At 51.5% G+C, this 18,494-nt stretch overlaps 5 protein-coding genes across 5 annotated transcripts; 4 read left to right on the top strand and 1 right to left on the bottom strand.

Moving 5' to 3' along the window:
- Window positions 1-204: 204 nt before the first annotated feature.
- BU24DRAFT_436299 (kinase-like protein) lies at window positions 205-6,635 on the bottom strand (the record flags this gene model as incomplete). Its single annotated transcript, XM_033530146.1, has 8 exons — window positions 205-915; window positions 978-1,121; window positions 1,171-1,693; window positions 1,745-2,678; window positions 2,990-3,146; window positions 4,852-6,033; window positions 6,086-6,252; window positions 6,323-6,635. 8 exons carry the CDS (start codon window positions 6,633-6,635, stop codon window positions 205-207), a joined length of 4,131 nt encoding a protein of 1,376 aa, XP_033379293.1.
- A 569-nt stretch (window positions 6,636-7,204) lies between these two features.
- BU24DRAFT_454480 (uncharacterized protein) lies at window positions 7,205-7,782 on the top strand (the record flags this gene model as incomplete). The annotated part of the gene is made up of 3 exons (XM_033531320.1): window positions 7,205-7,282; window positions 7,404-7,607; window positions 7,663-7,782. The coding sequence occupies 3 exons, from the start codon at window positions 7,205-7,207 to the stop codon at window positions 7,780-7,782; spliced, it is 402 nt and encodes a 133-aa protein (XP_033379292.1).
- Window positions 7,783-9,462: 1,680 nt separating this feature from the next.
- On the top strand, window positions 9,463-11,576 carry BU24DRAFT_413651 (kinase-like protein; the record flags this gene model as incomplete). Its single annotated transcript, XM_033526168.1, has 2 exons — window positions 9,463-11,064; window positions 11,115-11,576. The coding sequence occupies 2 exons, from the start codon at window positions 9,463-9,465 to the stop codon at window positions 11,574-11,576; spliced, it is 2,064 nt and encodes a 687-aa protein (XP_033379291.1).
- Window positions 11,577-12,443: 867 nt separating this feature from the next.
- BU24DRAFT_427149 (DnaJ-domain-containing protein) lies at window positions 12,444-15,308 on the top strand. Its single transcript, XM_033529153.1, has 6 exons — window positions 12,444-12,660; window positions 12,709-12,793; window positions 12,861-13,087; window positions 13,141-13,807; window positions 13,854-14,747; window positions 14,808-15,308. The coding sequence occupies exons 1-6, from the start codon at window positions 12,628-12,630 to the stop codon at window positions 14,966-14,968; spliced, it is 2,067 nt and encodes a 688-aa protein (XP_033379290.1). The 5' UTR covers window positions 12,444-12,627; the 3' UTR covers window positions 14,969-15,308.
- A 1,054-nt stretch (window positions 15,309-16,362) lies between these two features.
- On the top strand, window positions 16,363-17,794 carry BU24DRAFT_49478 (uncharacterized protein). The gene is made up of 3 exons (XM_033534082.1): window positions 16,363-16,582; window positions 16,636-17,480; window positions 17,523-17,794. The coding sequence occupies exons 1-3, from the start codon at window positions 16,534-16,536 to the stop codon at window positions 17,619-17,621; spliced, it is 993 nt and encodes a 330-aa protein (XP_033379289.1). The 5' UTR covers window positions 16,363-16,533; the 3' UTR covers window positions 17,622-17,794.
- The last annotated feature ends 700 nt before the right edge of the window (window positions 17,795-18,494 follow it).

Here is an 18,494-nt window from a genome sequence, read left to right as displayed (position 1 = left end):
TGCGGGTTGGGAGGTTTTAAGATATGATATCAATTCGGCTTCAGGTTTAAGTTTCCCAGAGGAGGTTTCACATGGCATGGCACGCCACCGCCATGTTCGCTATACTATGTACAATACTCGTAGCTCGATTCGCTCTCTCTCTCTCGACCAAAGAAATCAAAGAGAGCCAGCAGTAATATAAGACGAGGAATCTCGGTCAACCATCTAGTACTCGACCAACTTAATCTTGCCCCTCAACTCCTCAGACAGCTCCTCCTGCTTAACCATGCCCAGCTGAATCGCGTCGCCCCAGACAAACATGGCTCGCTCCTGCGCGTAGCCAAGGTAGTCGAACTCCTCTTCCTCCTCCTCGGCGGCGTCGCCACCGTTGGACGACGGGTCGGAGTCCCCGCCGTTCTGGTCTGCTGCTGCTTCTGCTGCGAGGCCTTCGGTGGGCTCCTGCCCGCCCTCTTTGCTCGTCTCGCCGGCACCGGCTTTGTTGTCGAGGTCGAAGTCGGGGAGGTCCGGGATGTGGGCTTGTACGATGCCCCATGCCGCCCATTGTACCGAGTTCGCGAGACGCCATAGCCTTGTCTCGGCCATGAGGCGCCGGATCTCTTCTTCTGTTTTCTTCTCTGCTTGGGCTTCCTGCTCCTGGTGCGAGTACTTCTCACCCGGCGGCGCGCGCGAGTCCAGCATGAATGCGGAGATGGTGGTGGGCACTGCGGTGGCAGCCAAGGCGGTCGTGCTGCCGGAGTGGTGCAGAGGGCCAAGGTGAGGGGTTGGAGGGTTGGAGGCAGAGCCGCCGGCTGCGCGGTAGGTTGGGTTGTGGACGAGATAGGCGCGGATGAATCTGTACTGCTCGTCTGGGGTAGGGTAGTAGCGGGTGCTGCAGCGGTACGGTAGCTGTTCGTGGTAATTGTAGCACCATTCAGTCTGTCAAATCGTTGTTAGCATTCTGGCCTGGTAGATACAAACTAGGATGATGTGGATCTTACAAAGTGATTTGCAAACTCAAGGCCAGGCAGATTGGCGTTGGAGTATTCGAAGTCGATGACGACGAGCTGTTTGTGGTGGTTTGCTGGCAGCAACAGAGGAGACTTGCCGTCCGGCTCGAGGCGCAAGATATTTCCATACTGGGTCTATGGAGTTGTTAGCAAGGTACCATGAACCGCATGTAATGAATCCTACATCGTTGTGTGCGAAGACAAGCCGCTCGTTGACCTTCTCTCTGCCCCCGTACTGGTCCTCAAGCCACTGCCTATACTTCTCTACCATCTTGCGGAAGTCGGCCCATTTCACGCCCAACACATAACCTCGCTGTTTCCAGGCATCTTCCGGGGCGAGAACAGCATCCTTTGGAGTGTTCTCGACCTGCTCGTCGAGCCAGGTGACGATCTTCTCGCAGCGATCCACCCACTTGTCCCAATTCTGCCACACGAAAGGTCCATCTTCTCGCTCTTCGCGCAAAAGGTCGATACCTTCGTGCAGCTCTCTCATGCGCTTAGCAATCTGCTTGGACACATCAGGGCTGCGAAGGTCTTGGAACGTGAGTGGCTTCGCGTTGAGGAACTCCTCGAAGCGGCCGTTGGTGAATGTACCGAGCAGGCGCGGTCCTATCCGCTTACGAGCAAGGCGTTTGAGGATTCGTAGTTCGGCCTCTCGATCGATGAGATGCTCTACCTGTGGACCGTAGACTCGAAGGAGTACTTTGCTGTAGGATTCGTTAGATCAGATTCTCCTTTACATATCAAGACAAGCTTACGGTGGAGGGTTCTTCGGGACTGGCTGGGAGGTTCCGTCTTGATTCTCCTTGGGCTTCAGAGCGTGTGGCATACTGACGACATAGATAGTGTTGGTCATGGCACCGCTCAAGCGTTCGACGTCGATCTCGCCACTCTGCTCGAGAGGAACACGTCGCCAGCCCTTCAGTTTCAAGGTATGGGCCAGTCGCAGAATCTCATACTTGAAGGTTGCCCATGCCTCCTTCTCCTTTTTCTTGCTCTTCTTGGACCCAACAGAAGCGGAATCATCGCCAACGTCCGGTCCTCCAGCGCCGTATGCCATGGTCTTGGTATTGTCGAGAGTGGCCTCGCAGCTAGGAACCAACTCCTCGGCTCCGTCGAAATAGTCTGTGTCGGAAGAGACCGTTGAATGACGTCTCATGCGAGAAGCAAGCTTGTGTCCATGAGAGTGTCGTCGCTTGTGGGAATCCGACTTGAGTGACAATGTCCGCTCTAGGATTGTGGCAAGTTCATCGAGTGCGAGTGAGCCATCAGAGGAATCGGACGGTCTCCTCTCTCGGTCACCCGAGGTCTCGGAGTCACCAACAACCAGAAGCTCGGTTTTGCTGGACGCTTCCTTCTTTGAAGCGCTGCGCTTGGCTTTGCGCGCACTACGTCTGGATTTCTCGCTCTTCAGCCAGGCCGAGACTTGATGAATCAAATCATGGTGATGATGGTGGTGATGGCCACCGCTGCCGCTCCTGGATCCAGACAAGGACTCCTCGCTCAAGAGCGAAGTAAGTGAAGGGTTACCAAGAAGTCCAGCTCTTTCTTTGGACGACAATCGTTCCATCGACGGTCTACCTGAGAGACGCTTACCGCTCACATTGGCGCGGTGGACCTTGGGACCGGTCTCGGATTCAGTGGGAGTTTCAGTCGGGGGAGAGATGGCCTCTGGCTCATCTGTGAATGCAACTATGGACATGAGTGAGCTAAGATTGTATCAATTGACCTGCTGGTTCAGTGCTGCGAGGACGAATCAAGAACAATGTGCATGGCTTGACGCAAGGGCTGAGGTTACTGCAATGGGTGACTGGACGTTTTGATTGGGCAAACAATCATGGAAATATCAATGTCGCACGGGATCTGATGTATTACACTTTGAACTTCGAAGCATCTGTGGCAAGACCTGGCGCTTCAAAGGGGAAAAAGTGAATGCGGAAATAGTTAACACAGTCGCATGAGGCAGAACGAGAGTGGAGAGGATGGGAAGGAGATCAACGAACCCTTTGTAGGAGCTGGCCGGGAAGATTGCGCATCTTCCATTGTGATTTTTCTGTTGATATGGGAAGAGTGACGGGTCAAGTTTGGAGAAGTTTCAGGATCAGTGAGGTTGGGGTTGTTGTTCATTGGAGGGGTCGAGTGACATGTGCGTATGACGCGCTGGGTGGAGCGAACCAAAAGCGGAAAGGTAAGGTCGATTTGCTAGTCGGGCCAGGAACTGGTTTGGGCCCTTTGGGGTGAAACTAGATAACAGGTAATAGGTAATTGTAGGTATTGGAGGCAGGACGAGGTCAATATTGATAGTTTGGTGTTAGGAAACCGTCCACCGGTGAGAATCAATCTCAGGTAAGGGTGAGTTTGGTTGATGGGTTTCGGTTCCGTAAGAGGAGATACGGGCGAAGGAAAACGGGTCGGTTGGGTTAAATGGCAGGTGGGAAGGATGGTGGGTATTAGACGATAAGCGACGAGAAGCCAGTCCAAGTCCAGTTCAAGTCCAATCCAAGTCCAATCCAAGTCCAGGTCCAGGTCAGTCCAGGTCAGTCTTTGGTGGGATGATACGAGTGATACGGGTGATTCTCGACGTGGGTACGAATAGCAGAAGCAGGAAATGGTGGGGTGGCCTATTTATTATAGGTAGAATAGTTGAAACTTGTAGGGACAAGAAGTAGGAATGAGCAGTCTGTAAAAGACTGTAGCAGTGCTGGTAGTACGAGTAATAAGAAGAAGAATACTGATAATAGGATGTGTAGTCGAATCCACACCGTGCGCAGTCGATTGGTAGTAATTCGTTGCGCTCTCGGTCGTGTGAGTTGTACACACTTGTTTGCTTTGCCTCGACTACTGAAACAGGTAATGTGGACAGAACCCGCCAAAAGGCAAAAGACAGGATTCGTGAACACAATGACGATGGTGGTGACGGACGGTGGCGATGACGATGGCTGTCTTTGACTATACCATGTGGCTGTGTCGGTCGCACAGGAGTAAAGTCAAGTCATACGAATGGTAATGATAATTGGACGGAGCATTTGAACCATTCAGGTACACGATGGCAAAAGCACTTTCAAAAATGAAACGACCAGACAAGTTGATGAGCGAATGGTGACGGATCGGTTCAAGGTGGTCAGATTGATGGTACTCGTAAGAGAGAGAAGGAAAAGCTTCAGGAAATAGTTGAAGTCGTTCAGATAATCATTCGTATTCTTCGTTTCTTTCTGGAAGGAACAGCAGGTATTCTTTTCATCTACGTTCTTTCCCAGTCTGTACACACGCGCATTGAAGCGGCCTTGGCACATATCCATCCACGCTTCGTGACCATACATTAGGTACTTTAGGTAACTACCTAGGTACCTCGTAGGTACTCAGCCTAATAGATTCGTTGCCTGGTCAATTGTCGCCACCAGATGAACATCTCTATCGCTTTTCGTAACATAGCCGTGCCCGTTCAAATCGATTCCATACTCGTCGGTACGGTACGTTCACATGGCAAATATCGTCGTTGAAGTCTCCACATATAAGGGAATTGAAATGTATAATATCATCATGTACATACACTATACACCAAGTGAAATAATAATGCCTTGAGTTTTCCATTGCCTCCGCTACCTAGCAGGAATGAATGGCTTCTAGAAGTGCGCCGAAGCTCCCCTCCTCCTGGAAATCAATAAATACATATACTCTCCCAAAAACGCCTTGCTAGTAAATATGGCCATGTCCGACCTGGAATTCCCACACATGTGAATAAAAGAATACACGTATACACTATCGTACCACGAACAAACAAGACGCCGACTTTTTAGATGACGGCCCATTCGACCGTTTCCAGCGCCAACATGACGAGAATGAGGGTCGAGGGAAGAATCCAGACGACGTAGCTGTGGAAGAGCAGTTGCGACATGGCGCCCATGTACACGTTGTTGATCTGGCAGATCTGGGCGAGCTGGAGCGCGCTGGGGGCGCCCGTGAGAAGGAAGCAGACGATGACGAAGATGGGGTCGTCCAGAATGCTGACGGGGACGAACTTGGCGGTCAGCGCGAGGAGAGGTGCCATGATGATGGTCGGGAGCACCATGCGGCTGATCAATGAAGCGATGACGAGTTTCTTTTCCACAGCTTTGTCTTCGAGGGAGTGGTTGTCCTCCTTGGGGAGCGTGTTGCGGGCGAGATTGGCACCCAGGACGACCAGGATAAGCGGGACTGCTACCTGCCCGCTCTGGCTGATTGCTCGCGTGACAGAGTTGCTAACGAACGATCCTGGCGAGAAGAAGATTTGCTGTAGCTTGGGTACGGAGGCGATGATGATCGCAGCAAGCATAGCCCACAATGGCGGATTCATGAATTCCCACAGCCCGAAGGCGAACTTCTTGAGGAACGAAGAAGTCTTTGCCAATGTCTTTTGAAGCCAATTGGGCAGCGCATCAAATGCGCTCCGCGAGGCCTGCGCAGTCTTCGAAGAGATCGCGTGCGCAATGCTGCGGACCCATCTCTTGAACCTCAACCACCACCCCTTGGGTCCACTCGGGATACTCTCCTCCACTTGCCCGGCGATAGCAGCACCATTGCCGTTCCCATTCATGTTTCCGGGGCCCTTGATGGTGGTATTTCCATTCGTAGGTGTCGTGAAAGCGGCATGTGACGGCAGATTGGTGCGTTGTATCAAGGCGGAGAGGGAGCTGGAGCTGGAGGAGGAAGTAGAGGGGCCATAGGTACGGCTGAATTCAGGAGTGATGTCGCCGGACTCATAATCCGAATGCGAATCGTCGTGAAGTAGGTGTTCCGCCTCTTCGTCACTATATTCTCCGTTCTCGATGGCCGAATTCCTGCCCAGATCGTCGTCTTTGTACGCGCTGGCAGGAGCCAATAGTACGTTGAACCCCCACGTCCAGCGCACCAATTGACCTAACTGCTGGAAAATCAAAAGATATAGAATGCCGCGCGCCGCGACCTCGTTGTCGTTGTCGCCCGGTATCCTATCCCAGTGTAGTCCTTTCAGAGTTTTGGAAAGCGAGATGACGAGGGAGATGGGGAGGGAGTTGGAGTTTCCGAAGACCTAGTATTGTCAATATGCCTATCTACGCAGCGGTTCGTTCCGGAATACGTACAGCCATTGCGATAACAAAGTTCTTGGCCCGCTTGTTGAATTTGCAGATCCGAGAGACGGCGAGAGCGGCAACATAGGAAACGATCAATTGGACGATGAAGATGAAGGGAATGACACCGAGTTCGACCAATTTATCGGCGGTAAGCTGAGAAGCCAGTTTGGTAAAGACTGTGCATTGTATATTGTTAGTCGTAGATTCAACCAAGAATACTGTGAGGAAGGGGGTTCTTACTCAGACATGGTGTGAACAGTTGAGTGTTGAGGTTCGCGACAAACTTTTGGTTCTCTGCATCGAACATGCCCATGCGCGCAACGATGTAGCCGGGAAGACTCACGCAGACAACCTCAAGGACGGCCTCAAAGACCAGGAGGGTGAGATTGGCGAAATCTGGATGGGAGCTGTGTGGCGGGAGCTTCTTCTTGAAGACGTCCATGATGCCATTGCCGCCGTACTCGTAGGATGGGGTTACAGCCATGGAGGTGAAGTCTGGTCGTATGGGAGAGGCGAGCGAGCGCAGTCGAAAAGATCGTGCGCCATCGAAGAAAGACATGTCTGAGGAATGTCTCCTCAGGATAGAGTTTGTCGCCGTATATGTTTTATGGGTTGGGGGTTGAGGAGAGGTGTTCGGGAGTGCAGCGGATGATGAAGCGTCGGGCGCGTCTGGGAAACGTCACAGAGGGCGGACGGAAAGTTTACGAGCGCGCCGCGGCCATGGCGATGGCGACAAGCGAGTTCATCATTGTCGGATTGAGATGTAGCGTCGGTGGTGAGTTTTGAAACGGAGGCAGCAAGGTAGACAGTTGGTTGGAACAAGTATAGCGCGCGTAATCTGTGAGGCGCAGAGGGTGCACAGCGCAGAGATGAGATGGCAGTTGGCAGTCACTATGATAGAGTGAATGGACGGGGGAGGGTCCGGGAGGGGGAAGGCAGTAACTAATGATGACGGTTCAAAGAAGACTTGGTAAAGTATTGGCAGGCAACGGACTAGTGAGGAAAAGAGTAGGGGCGGTGGCAGTGAGAGGAAGTGAGCCAAACAAGATTGATTGTGCGCGTATCGTGAAAGCTGACTGGTTAGATGGGGGAAGCAAAGGAGGATAAGGGGATGGTTGATGCGATACCATGGATCGATTAGATGATGCCAACGGTTACGCCAACGCTGCTTATATCGAGTATACTACACCACACAGTCTTAATTATGTGAGTAGTACCTCGTACATACATATATACTATCCATAAGCCATACGTACCTATGTATCGTATCTATTGTGTACCTACACAGTACGAAGTAGTTATGTATGTATACTGTAATTACTGATAGATGAAGACCAACCTGATAAAACAGGTTATGGCGATGACCGTATATGCCAAGCCAAAGCCCCCCAACAAATTTCTCTGCCTCTATCTCCACAGTATGAGTAGGTATCCATATAACTTCGAGGTAACTAGCATGTCAACCTATGAGGATACTGATCGAGCTATTGATCGAAATACTGATCGAGATAATCGAAATGTACTCCACTCCGTATGTACTACAAGTACATTTACATTTCCGAATAACTACGTATTACTGGTGGTAGATCTGCAGTTTGATAATCCTTCTGAGTACTAGGGTGGATGTTGTGCCTGGCGATACTTGCTATTCTTGCCATGCCCGCCCGCCTCGTCTTTCCCTACGAGTCTCTCTCTCCTCGGGGTAGTCTCCCAAACTACGTGTACTCCGAACTTGGAACTGTTCTGTTGATGATCAAGATATTATTATTGAACATTCGAACGGTGTGAACAATGCCAAACAAGAAAACTTGTTTGCTCCGGATCAGATTTCAAGCTACTTACCCATACCTTGTCTGTCTGTATACTTGTATTTATTGATTATCCACCTCCTGCACAAGCATTATTGGGTAAAGCTTCATTCAATTGTCCAACGAGATCATACATACTTCTCTACCTCTACTCGTATTATATTCAAACAGAGCAACGAGTCGAATACTTGTAATGATAAATCGACTAAGCAGTTTGGTCGCCATCTTCCTGTTTGCGTCCCCTGTTGCTTTATGTTGCTGATTAACCCTCGTTTCGTTGCTTCGCTACAAGTACCTTGCCCACAAGACACGCTGCGATCTGCGCACCGTCCACAGTGACGACAGTAGACAGTATTGTTGCTCGTAGCAAAGAACCTGCATCTGCAGTGGTGACTGTACACTGTAGTATCACTGCCCATGTTCATCCATCTGATTATTCCTACTTGACTGTACAGCGTACACCTACGCGTACGAGTATCTATCAGTACTCTACGAATGGGTATACGAGCTTTTGTAATTTATTCCTAATCACTTCTTTTGTCTACTACCCACCGGCTGGTGACATGCGATGTGCTGCTTCGTGAATCATGAATCGTCATCAGGACGACAGAACAAACACGATCGTATAGCGTGGACTGCAATCAAGGGGAAATGCAAGGTTCTACGATTCACGAATTAAAAAAACAAACAGCCCTTCTTCTTCCACTTGTACAGTCATCCATCGGCCTTTTTTACTCATACACTGCTTGATCGAGTGGTGCTAGTAGGAATAGTTGGCTTACCTGACCACAACTGGGCTTGCGACATCCCGCCTATGTTTCCCCCAGTGGCCCCTTGTGCCCCTCTCCACCCATTCACCTCTCAGACCTTGTTCGCACACGGAACAGTAGAGTAAAACAAGTACAAGTACAGTATAATTACAATAAGTACGCAATACAGACCACTCAGTAACAAGTATCTATTACCCAGTGTAGTAGTCTTACTGGTCCCCTCGACCGCCGCCTAAGCTAGCTATATCAATTCACCTTAGGGTCCCTCTTAGTAACCTAAGCTTGCTTGCACCCTCCCCTACCTCCTCTATCCCCTTCTAAACTATACCTACTCTCTCTTTCTCTCTCTCTTCTCCCGCATCTAAATTATTTCGACTCTAGCCCTCTTCAAAAAACCCACCAGGTCCGCATCTTTTTTTTCTCTCTGTGTGTCCAACTCAAAAGTTCGCCGTCTCCCCGCCATGATACGCCTTGGCTGCGCTGCACATCCCACTCCATCATTGTGATTTCACACTCCTGCGGGAAAACGTCACTATCCGCGCCGCCACGGATCCCGCGACCCACAACCTCACCACCACGAACCTGTCGTCCATTGCTCGCCAGACACTCCTCCTAAGAGGTCCAGTCGTGCCATACGTATCACACCTACTATACGTACCTGGATATCTCTCAATCCACCCTCCTCCGTCCGACTCTGCTCCCCCTGCATACCGAGTGTGTACCGACTTTGTCCTCCTTCCAACCCCACCAGACGTCAAACAGACGTCTGCCGCACGCGTCCACCACAACCCCCTCTACCACCACCACCATGGCTGCCACGCCTGATGGAGACTTCGACTCCGATAGTCCTCTAGAGTCTCCCTCTCTCGAGTCGCCATCCCTATCACCAGCATCCGAACTCGCCCCCGATGTTTCTCCAGCCTCCCCCACATCCCTCGATCCCGCTCGAACAGGTCCGCGATCGATATCCTCGGGAGGTCTGCCGACAAGTTCAATGACCCAGTCCTCTACACCGCTAGGAAACATCAATGCCGCGAGGAATCCTCGCGCAAATGCCCCCACCATCTCGAGCAGAGGTAGTGGTCTCAATGTGTCGCAAGACATCCTCGCCCGAATCCAAGCAGTCCACCTCGGCCGACAAAACAATCCTCCCCCCGGCGGTTCAGCAAGACCGCCTCTCATGTCTCCCGGCGGCGCTGGTGCTCCAATGATGGGTAGGCCCAGTCCAGCTTCACCTGGAGGGCCCATGATGGCGGGAGGCGTGCCAGCCAACTTCCGAATGCCCCCAGGTGGAAAACCTGGCATTCCCACTTTCCAGTCCGCCCCTGCCGTTCCCGGTGCACGTCCAGGAGGTTCAAAGCCATCCCTCGCAGAAAAGCGTGGCCTCAAACTTCCTGGAGGCTTGCCTGGCGCAAGTCCTGCCGGCCCCGCGCCTAAGAAGAAGCCAGGCTTGACACTGGCACAGTTGAACGGTGACAATGGCGCTGCGTCAAGTCAGCCTCCGAAGCAGGAGACAATGATGGACAAGTACGCCGAGTTCCTCGATCAGAAGACGGGTAGTCTCCGTTTCAAGGGAAAGGCAGTACTGAACAGTGAGGGCGTGCAGTTTGCCAGTGGCATCACTTTCAACATATCACTAGACGAAGTAGATACGCTCGACGAACTGGGTAAGGGTAATTATGGTACCGTGTATAAAGTACGACACAGCCGACCCCGAATGCGCAAACCCGGACAAGGACTCGCTGGCAACAAAGCGTTACCAGGTTCCCCTACTAGGAAAACCGCCGATGGAGAGAGCCCGACATCCGCAAAGCCTTTGGGAGGAACCGGAATCGTCATGGCCATGAAGGAGATCCGACTCGAGCTGGACGATGCCAAGTTCGCGGCGATCATCATGGAGTTGGACATCCTCCATCGCTGCATATCCCCCTATATCGTTGACTTTTATGGCGCTTTCTTCCAGGAAGGAGCGGTGTACATCTGCATGGAATTCATGGACGGTGGTTCGATAGACAAGCTGTACGGTGACGGCATTCCCGAGAATGTCCTGCGCAAGATCACGTTGGCGACAGTTATGGGCTTGAAATCACTCAAGGACGACCACAACATCATACACCGAGACGTCAAGCCAACCAACATCCTCATGAGTACTCGGGGTCACATCAAGATTTGTGATTTCGGAGTGAGTGGAAATCTCGTCGCAAGTATCGCGAAGACGAACATTGGATGCCAGAGTTACATGGCACCCGAGAGAATCTCATCAGGCGGAATGTCTCAACCAGGTGCCAGTGGCGGTACATACAGCGTTCAGAGTGATATCTGGAGCTTAGGACTTACCATTATCGAATGCGCCCTGGGTCGGTACCCATACCCTCCGGAAACATACAATAACATCTTCAGTCAGCTCAGCGTAAGTCAAGTGATCCTCCTTCTCAAGTTCATGGGTTCTAATTTATGTAGGCTATTGTGGATGGTGAACCCCCAGATCTACCGGAAGATGGGTACTCGGACGCAGCACGAAACTTTGTCCGCGGTTGCTTGAACAAGATCCCGAACCTACGACCAACATATGCCATGCTCCTCCAGCATGCATGGCTCGCTCCTCTGGTGAAACCGAACACTATTACGGAGGAGGACGAGGAAGAAGCCGAGGCGGGAGGCAATGCCCAGCCCACAGCAGACGGGGCAGAGCAGGCGAGCGAGCCCGAGCCCGAGCCGCTGAACGCGGAAAATGCCGCCGTGGTGATAGATCAGGAAGTGGCAGACTGGGTCAAGGACGCGGTCGAGAAGCGTAAGAAGGGAATCCTAGGCAAGGCACCAAAGCCTGCATTGCACGCAGCACCTCTTGACGCCGTATCGAGTCCTTCGGGCGCAGGGGTGAATGGACTAGACCTACCACCCGCTACAGAAACCGCCGCCTAAAGCAATTCAAGCATCATCAACTTTGAATTCAATATCACATGGCATACCCACGAAGATGGTTCCAATAAGAGCGTGGGATTCAAGGCTCTTTCATGGCCGCGTCATTGTTGCATTGCCTCATTCTCACAGCCCCCGATATCACCTTGTCTCTTCGTCGGGCCGTCCGCAACTTATTCTTATGTGCATAACGAGTTCAAGCAACACGCGCATACCTACCGCGCAAGTCCTTTATATAAACAACGCACCACTGGACGGACAGACCATCAGTGAGGCAATCGCTATTTTTTTTTTTTTGCAGCACAGCAGCACACATATGTTATGGGACATTTGGCGAAGCATGCCGCAGGACCTCTAGTTACCCTTCGCCTTGACAGTTGGGGGATCTTTTTTTGCATGGATGGAGCTATATATGATATAGAAATACGAGGAATCTAGCGGAACACTTCAGATGTTGTATGACCAGTTGCTTCTTATGTGATGTTTGTTGTTATCTTGTAACTCTTCTCTGCACAGCATGGCACGCAATTGTGAGCTCTCTAAGTCAATTTGACGTGTAATCACACTAAATCGTATGAGAAATGTAGTAAATATGTCAGGGCTTAATACTTGTAAATAATATGCATTATGATATACTACGATGTTCCCAAATAATTCAATAAGTAGTGTATGGGTTATTGTGGAATAAAGACAAAGAAAATAATCATTAGTTCTTCACCATGTGTTGTCCTCAATGCACGTAGAATGCTCTAGCTCAATCACCGTCACTCTAAGGTGGTCGACATGGGAAGTGGCGCACGAATAGCGAGGAAGGTCCGGGCGCCAAGCGTCACCCCCGACATACCGACAGGTGTTCACATCAAATGTCCAAGTTGCCCCAACTCCACGAATTCCTTATTTTCTATACTTTCTTTGCTATGCCACACACACCTAGGACGTAGAGCAAACCTCCTCTGGAATAAGTTACATACGCATGCGCTCCGTTCAGACTCTCCTTAGATTCCTTTAATTTCTCTTCTACGTCGCCGTCCCGGCCTAGGGATCACTATTCGCCATGTCTGGCACCGACTACAATTACGATGAACAGGTACGACACTTCCCGATCCTCGCCTTTGGGCCCTGCTGACAATCCTAGGGACAATTCTTCCCCTACTTCATCCTTACGATGACCAGTTTGGTCACAATCCCCGTCACATACTCCTGGCTCAAACCGAGCAAAGGTGCGCACCACCCCGCGCAGGACTCGGGATGCCCAATCCTTTGGCACACACTCTAATCTAGGCGTAGAACTCGAGAACACGGCGACCCGAATAAACTCTGACTTCAATCCCGAGCATGCGGATCTCATTGATGGGCAGCGCAAGAAGCAGAAGCGACGGGAACGAAGGTTCAAGCGAATGTTGACCAGTTTGGGAGGATGGCTAGTTATCGCTGGAATGATCTACTTGATCATTGTTACCACGCAGGCTGAGATGAAGATATATGATCCATATGAGGTGCTAGGAATCTCTCGAGTAAGTGCACACTGCGGCCTGGGTGTTGAAACAAATGTCTAACGAGGAAACAGTCTTCCAGTGAGAAAGAGATTAAGAGCCGCTACCGTAAACTTTCCCTCACACTCCACCCCGACAAGGCACGCGAGGATCCCGCCCAAAACATCACAAAGGAAACTATCAACGATCACTGGGTCGAGGTTAGCAAAGCGTTCAAGGCTCTCACTGATGAGGACATCCGCGAGAACTGGCTCAAGTACGGAAACCCCGATGGCAAGCAAAGCTTCAGCATCGGCATTGCGCTCCCTAAATGGATCGTCACCGAGGGTCATGGCAAATACGTGTTGCTCATGTACGCAATCGCGCTTGGAGTCATTCTCCCTTACACTGTCGGCAAATGGTGGTATGGCACGCAGAAATTGACAAAGGAGAAGATTCTCATCACCAGCGCTGGAAAGCTGTTCCGTGAATATGACAACGAACAAGGCGAGAGTGGAGTCATCGGTACGCTCAGTAGTGCGGACGAATACAACGAGGTTCTCAAAGGTCCCAAGGCAGAGCAAGGTCTCTCCAAATTGGAATCAAGGGTGCTTGCGGAGTCTTCGCCAATTCCCGCGGTTCTCACCACCAAAGACCGTCAAAAGCTCGAGGACCTGGATGATAGCCGAAGGAGGAAGGTTTTGACACTACTGTGGGCATACCTTGGCCGCATTGAACTTGATGAACCTGCCCTTAATGATGGTACGTATTTCAATCCGGAACCTTTTACACTTCTAACAGGTTGCAGAAAAATACGAAGTCGCTCCTATCGCACTCAAGTTGAACGAAGCATATACCTCGATCGCTCTGGCATACGGAAGTACTAGGGCAGTCCTCTCCGCCTATCACACCTCGCAAAACATCATCCAAGCCGTGAGACCTGGCGCATCTGCTCTTGAACAGCTACCCCACTTCACCCCAGAGATTGCTGCTGCAGCCGAGGCCGAGCGATCAAAGACTCACTTGACTGTCCAAGAGTTCATGCGCCTTCCCGTCCAAGAACGCAAGGCACGTGTTGTGAAACCTGGTCTCTTGACTGAAGCTCAATTCCAACAAGCTTCTGCGATTGCATCACAGATTCCCGTTTTGAACGTTGAGCGAGCATTCTTCAAGGTTGTTGGCGAACGTTTCGTCACCCCGAGTAGCTTGGTACAATTCGTCGTCAAAGGCCGATTCATTCCTCCAGGAGCTGCTGGAATTCCTCAAGTTAAGCCGGCAGATCTTGAGGACATCGACCCCGAGGAGGGCGACCTCTCTGCTTTGCGCAAAGACGACAAGGCTGGCGAGAAGCCCATCCAGCCGCCCCTTGCTCATGCGCCCTACTACGCGAGAGATCATGCTCCCAAATGGCACATCTTCCTCGCCGACAGCAAGCAGGGCAAGGTCGCTGTCCCTCCATTCTCGTTCTCTACGTTTGATAAGCCTATCCTTGATGATGCTGGAAAGCTCACCTATAACGTGCAAACCTTGAAGATGCAATTCGGAGCTCCCCCGCAACCCGGCACCTACACATTCGTCATGTACATGGTGTGTGACAGCTACCTTGGCATGGATACCAAGATGGAAGTCACACTTGTGGTCGAGGACGCAAGCAAGGCAGAGGAGGTGGACGAAGACGATGAGATCAGCGAGCCAGACGAGGGTAAGTACCGATGACAATTTCCCCCCTTAAACAGAACGCATGATTGATCGTGTTTTACAGATACCATTGCCGGCCAAATGCGAGCACTCAAGTCTGGCGAAGTCCCAGGATCAAAGCCGAAGAAACGAAGAACCGACAACGACGACTCAAGCGACGGTAGCGATACCGAGGGAGACGTCGAGTCAGAAAGCGAGACTGATACTGATACCGACGAAGAGTAGAAGAACTGTTTTCAATTGCTTCCAGGCGGGATTGTATAGCGGTGCGAGAGGGGGTTAATCAGTCACTGTACGGCGGGGCGGGGCTGGTAGGGCAAGTCTGATTGTAGCATTTCCAAGGCGTTCTCAGAGCAGCAGCGTGTGTCTCCGCTGGTGGGATTCGATGGTTATTTTCTTCGTCTTGCTGGGCTGGGACAAATAGCAGGGTAGTACGTGTACATGAGTCGAGAGTCCGGCCTTTTTTCTCTCTCCCATCCAAAAAGAAAATTGGGTCTTTCCTCCATACCAGATTTAGAATATCCTGAGGCAGGTGAATAGGCAAACATGGTGTTCCGAACCTTTTCAAAACGTGGGCGACGAGAGAGGGGGGGTTTGTGTGCTCGTTCAAGTCAAGTCGTTCGACCCTTGTGATGATCGCCTCCTCCTAGCATCCAAAGTGGTGTGGTTTTCCCCCCCTCCCAGCGATCACGAACAACAGAAATCAGGAACCCATCACATCCGAAAGCCCCAGGCATTGACTTATAGCATGGAAATATAGTGCTAATTTGTGCCTGAGGAGGTCGCGTGGCCGCACTGCGGGTCGCACATCGTGAGGACACTGGGCCATCCTACACGTGCTCGGTTTCACACCCGTCTCGCTTGCTTCCTCTGCAACCTTACAAACCTTACAAACCTTACAGCCTGTTCTCTCCAGCCACACTCTAGATGCCCTATGCCCTACGCACTGTCTCACATCCACGGTATCTACCCGGGATTGACAAATGTGCTACTCACGTCCACATTCACCCCCGCGCGCTCGCTACCTAAGGCTACATGATCCTCACGCCTCTGGCCCCGTGCGTGCCGTGCAGTTGCGTCGGGGGGTTTTGCCATATCTTGGCCTGCAGATCCGGATTGCCCTCCACCCGCACATCAGACCCATCCTGAGGCCCTCTCTCCCCTCGCATTGGGGCCTGCCTGCCTGCCTCAGGGAGGAGAGGCACGCAGAGCACGCCAGAGCGACGCAGGGAGCGACTGGATAAGCTACTCTTGGCGTGCGTTTGAGGCGCGCTGGGGGAGGGCTTGGCGGTCGTCGGGAGGTGTGTAGGCCGGAGGATTTGTTGACCATTTTGTGTGTGTTGCCTGGGGGTGATGGCGGCGGGGAGGGGAGGACTGAGGCAAGTGTGGTGTGGAAGTTTTGTGATGGGCGGATTGCATGTGCCGGACGGAGTATGAGCATGCAGCATTGCAGCATTGCAGCATGAATGTGAAGAATATAAGTCCAGAGATGTGCTGTCCGTTCAAGTTGTTTCTTTCTCTCTCCTCACTCACATCCACTATCATTCAATCGACAATCCTTTCCTCCCTTCCCCCCTTCAATCTTTAACTTGATTTAATATAGCGACTTTGATAGTCTGCAATAGTTTTTTTCACACGCTTTGATAGCCTTTCATTACGAACGATCTTCTTCTGAACATTCACTTTCATACGTCTGCGACGTTTAGTAATTACTACGACATCACCTCTAATACCCGCCTCTTGGAACGTAATTGCTCAATTATATATCCCTCTCTCCAATTATATTCAAGATGTTCTTCAAGACATACGCCACGGTAGCTCTTGCGACTGGTCTCGCTGGTAAGTCAATGCAGGCAATATCAACCACTCACAGTGACTAACACAACATCCAGCTGCTAAGCCCATTGCTCCTCGCACACCCAACAACAACCTTGTCTTCGGCAACAATGCGGGCCGCAATGCCCAGGGCTTCAGCTTCATCGACGGCTTCAACAACTTCAACAACCAGCAGCAAGTGATCCAGATCCAAGAGCAGAACCTGCAGATCATCGACAACGGCTTCCAACAGCAAGTCGTGCAGCAAGCCAATGAGGTCCTCATCGTCAACAACCAGCAGAACGGCTTCAACAACCAGCTCAACAACCTGTTCCGCAAGTCCAACTTCCGCAACAACTTCAACCAGCAGTCGACCGTCATGCTCGTCGTGCAGGAGATCCAGATCGCCGTCGATGATGGCCGCGGCAACCAGTTCCAGCAGAACGTCTTCGCGCAGAGCGCCGTCGTCGCCAACCGTGGCCTCGCCGCCACCCAGACCGTCATGATCTTCCAGCAGGAGACCCTCATCGCGCAGAACATCCTCGGCGGCGTCGGAGGCTTCCAGAACTTCCAGAACAACATCCTCGGCGGTGGCAAGGGCAGGGGCGGAAACAACATCGTCAGCGTCCCCACCCAGACCGCGGCAGTCCAGCTCTTCGGCAGCAAGCCCACTTGGAGCTCTGTCGCTGAGGACCCCGCCGCTACTCTCGGTGGCGTCTGGCAGGCTGAGCTCGAGGACGTCCAGAAGATCGAGAACAACAACGGCGACAACGACCTCAACAACCAGGCTGCTGAGCAGGAGAAGAAGGCGCTCGACGAGGCCAAGGCTGCCGAGGAGGCCGCGAAGAAGGAGGCCGAGCAGCAGCAGCAACAGCAGAACCAGGAGGGCGAGCAGAACAACGCAGAGGAGGAGCAGAAGAAGGCCGAAGAGGAGGCCGCCAAGCAGGCTGAAGAGCAGAAGAAGGCCGAGGAGGCGCAGAACCAACAATCTGCTGCTGAGCCTGCCGCCACCGCCGCCCCTGCTGCTCCTGCTGCTGCTCCTGCTGAGGGCGAGAAGCTATAAACGAACTTGTTCCATCGCGTGAAATGAGTGGACTTCCTGCTGTCGGAGTCTAGGTTTTTCTCTTTTGGACTATCGTCGTTTCTTCTTTTCTGGTGGCCCGTGAACAGACATACCCGAGCACAAATAGGTTGCAGTGTTAGCTCTCGCCCAGAGGATAGAGTCCCGGGCTGAATGAATGATTAGGATTAGCATGGTCTTTTCCCAACGTCCTTATGAATACCGCGGGGAAGAAAAGAAAGGAACACTGGGAAGGATAGGGAAGGAAAGGAGAGGATTTAGAAATGAAAAGTGAGCAGTGAAGTGTCGATGCAAGCTTTCTTCGCTCACTCGTTCAACTTACTATTTTTCAAAATACATGAATCATTTCATTATGTATGTATGTATACCCAAATCGAAATTTTTGAATGTTGCTGTTTGATTTGCTTTGCCAAGTTGCCGTTGTCTGTTTTCGTGAAGTGGTCTGAATTGGTTTGAGTACTGTGATGAGATGGTAATTGACATGCGAAAACGAAATAATGGCAGAGACCATATTAGGCGTGAGCGGGAAGATGAGGAGTATGGAAGGTGGAGGAGTTCGTGATCGAGTGGGCAACAGGTACGTAGAATATTAGTTTGACCCTCGCACTTAGAGAGAACACATTGATGATGGCAGTAGTGAGATTTTGTGGGGAGAAAAGGGAAAAGAAGGGGAAGTGAACATTGGAGGGAAAGACGTTGGAAAGGGAGGGTTTATTGGATTTTGTTCTGATGTCACCTCTATGTAGAATTAGGTGGGGTTCGAGAGTGCAGATGCATGTGTTGCACTGAGGGGGAAACTGTCATAGGTGATAGCTGGGAAAGGACATACACTCAGGCAGGCACGCAGACAGACAG

The sequence above is a fragment of the Aaosphaeria arxii genome (genome assembly GCF_010015735.1).
Source record: "Aaosphaeria arxii CBS 175.79 unplaced genomic scaffold BU24scaffold_10, whole genome shotgun sequence".
Lineage (NCBI taxonomy): Eukaryota > Fungi > Ascomycota > Dothideomycetes > Pleosporales > Aaosphaeria > Aaosphaeria arxii.
This window is presented reverse-complemented; position numbering and strand designations above follow the sequence as displayed.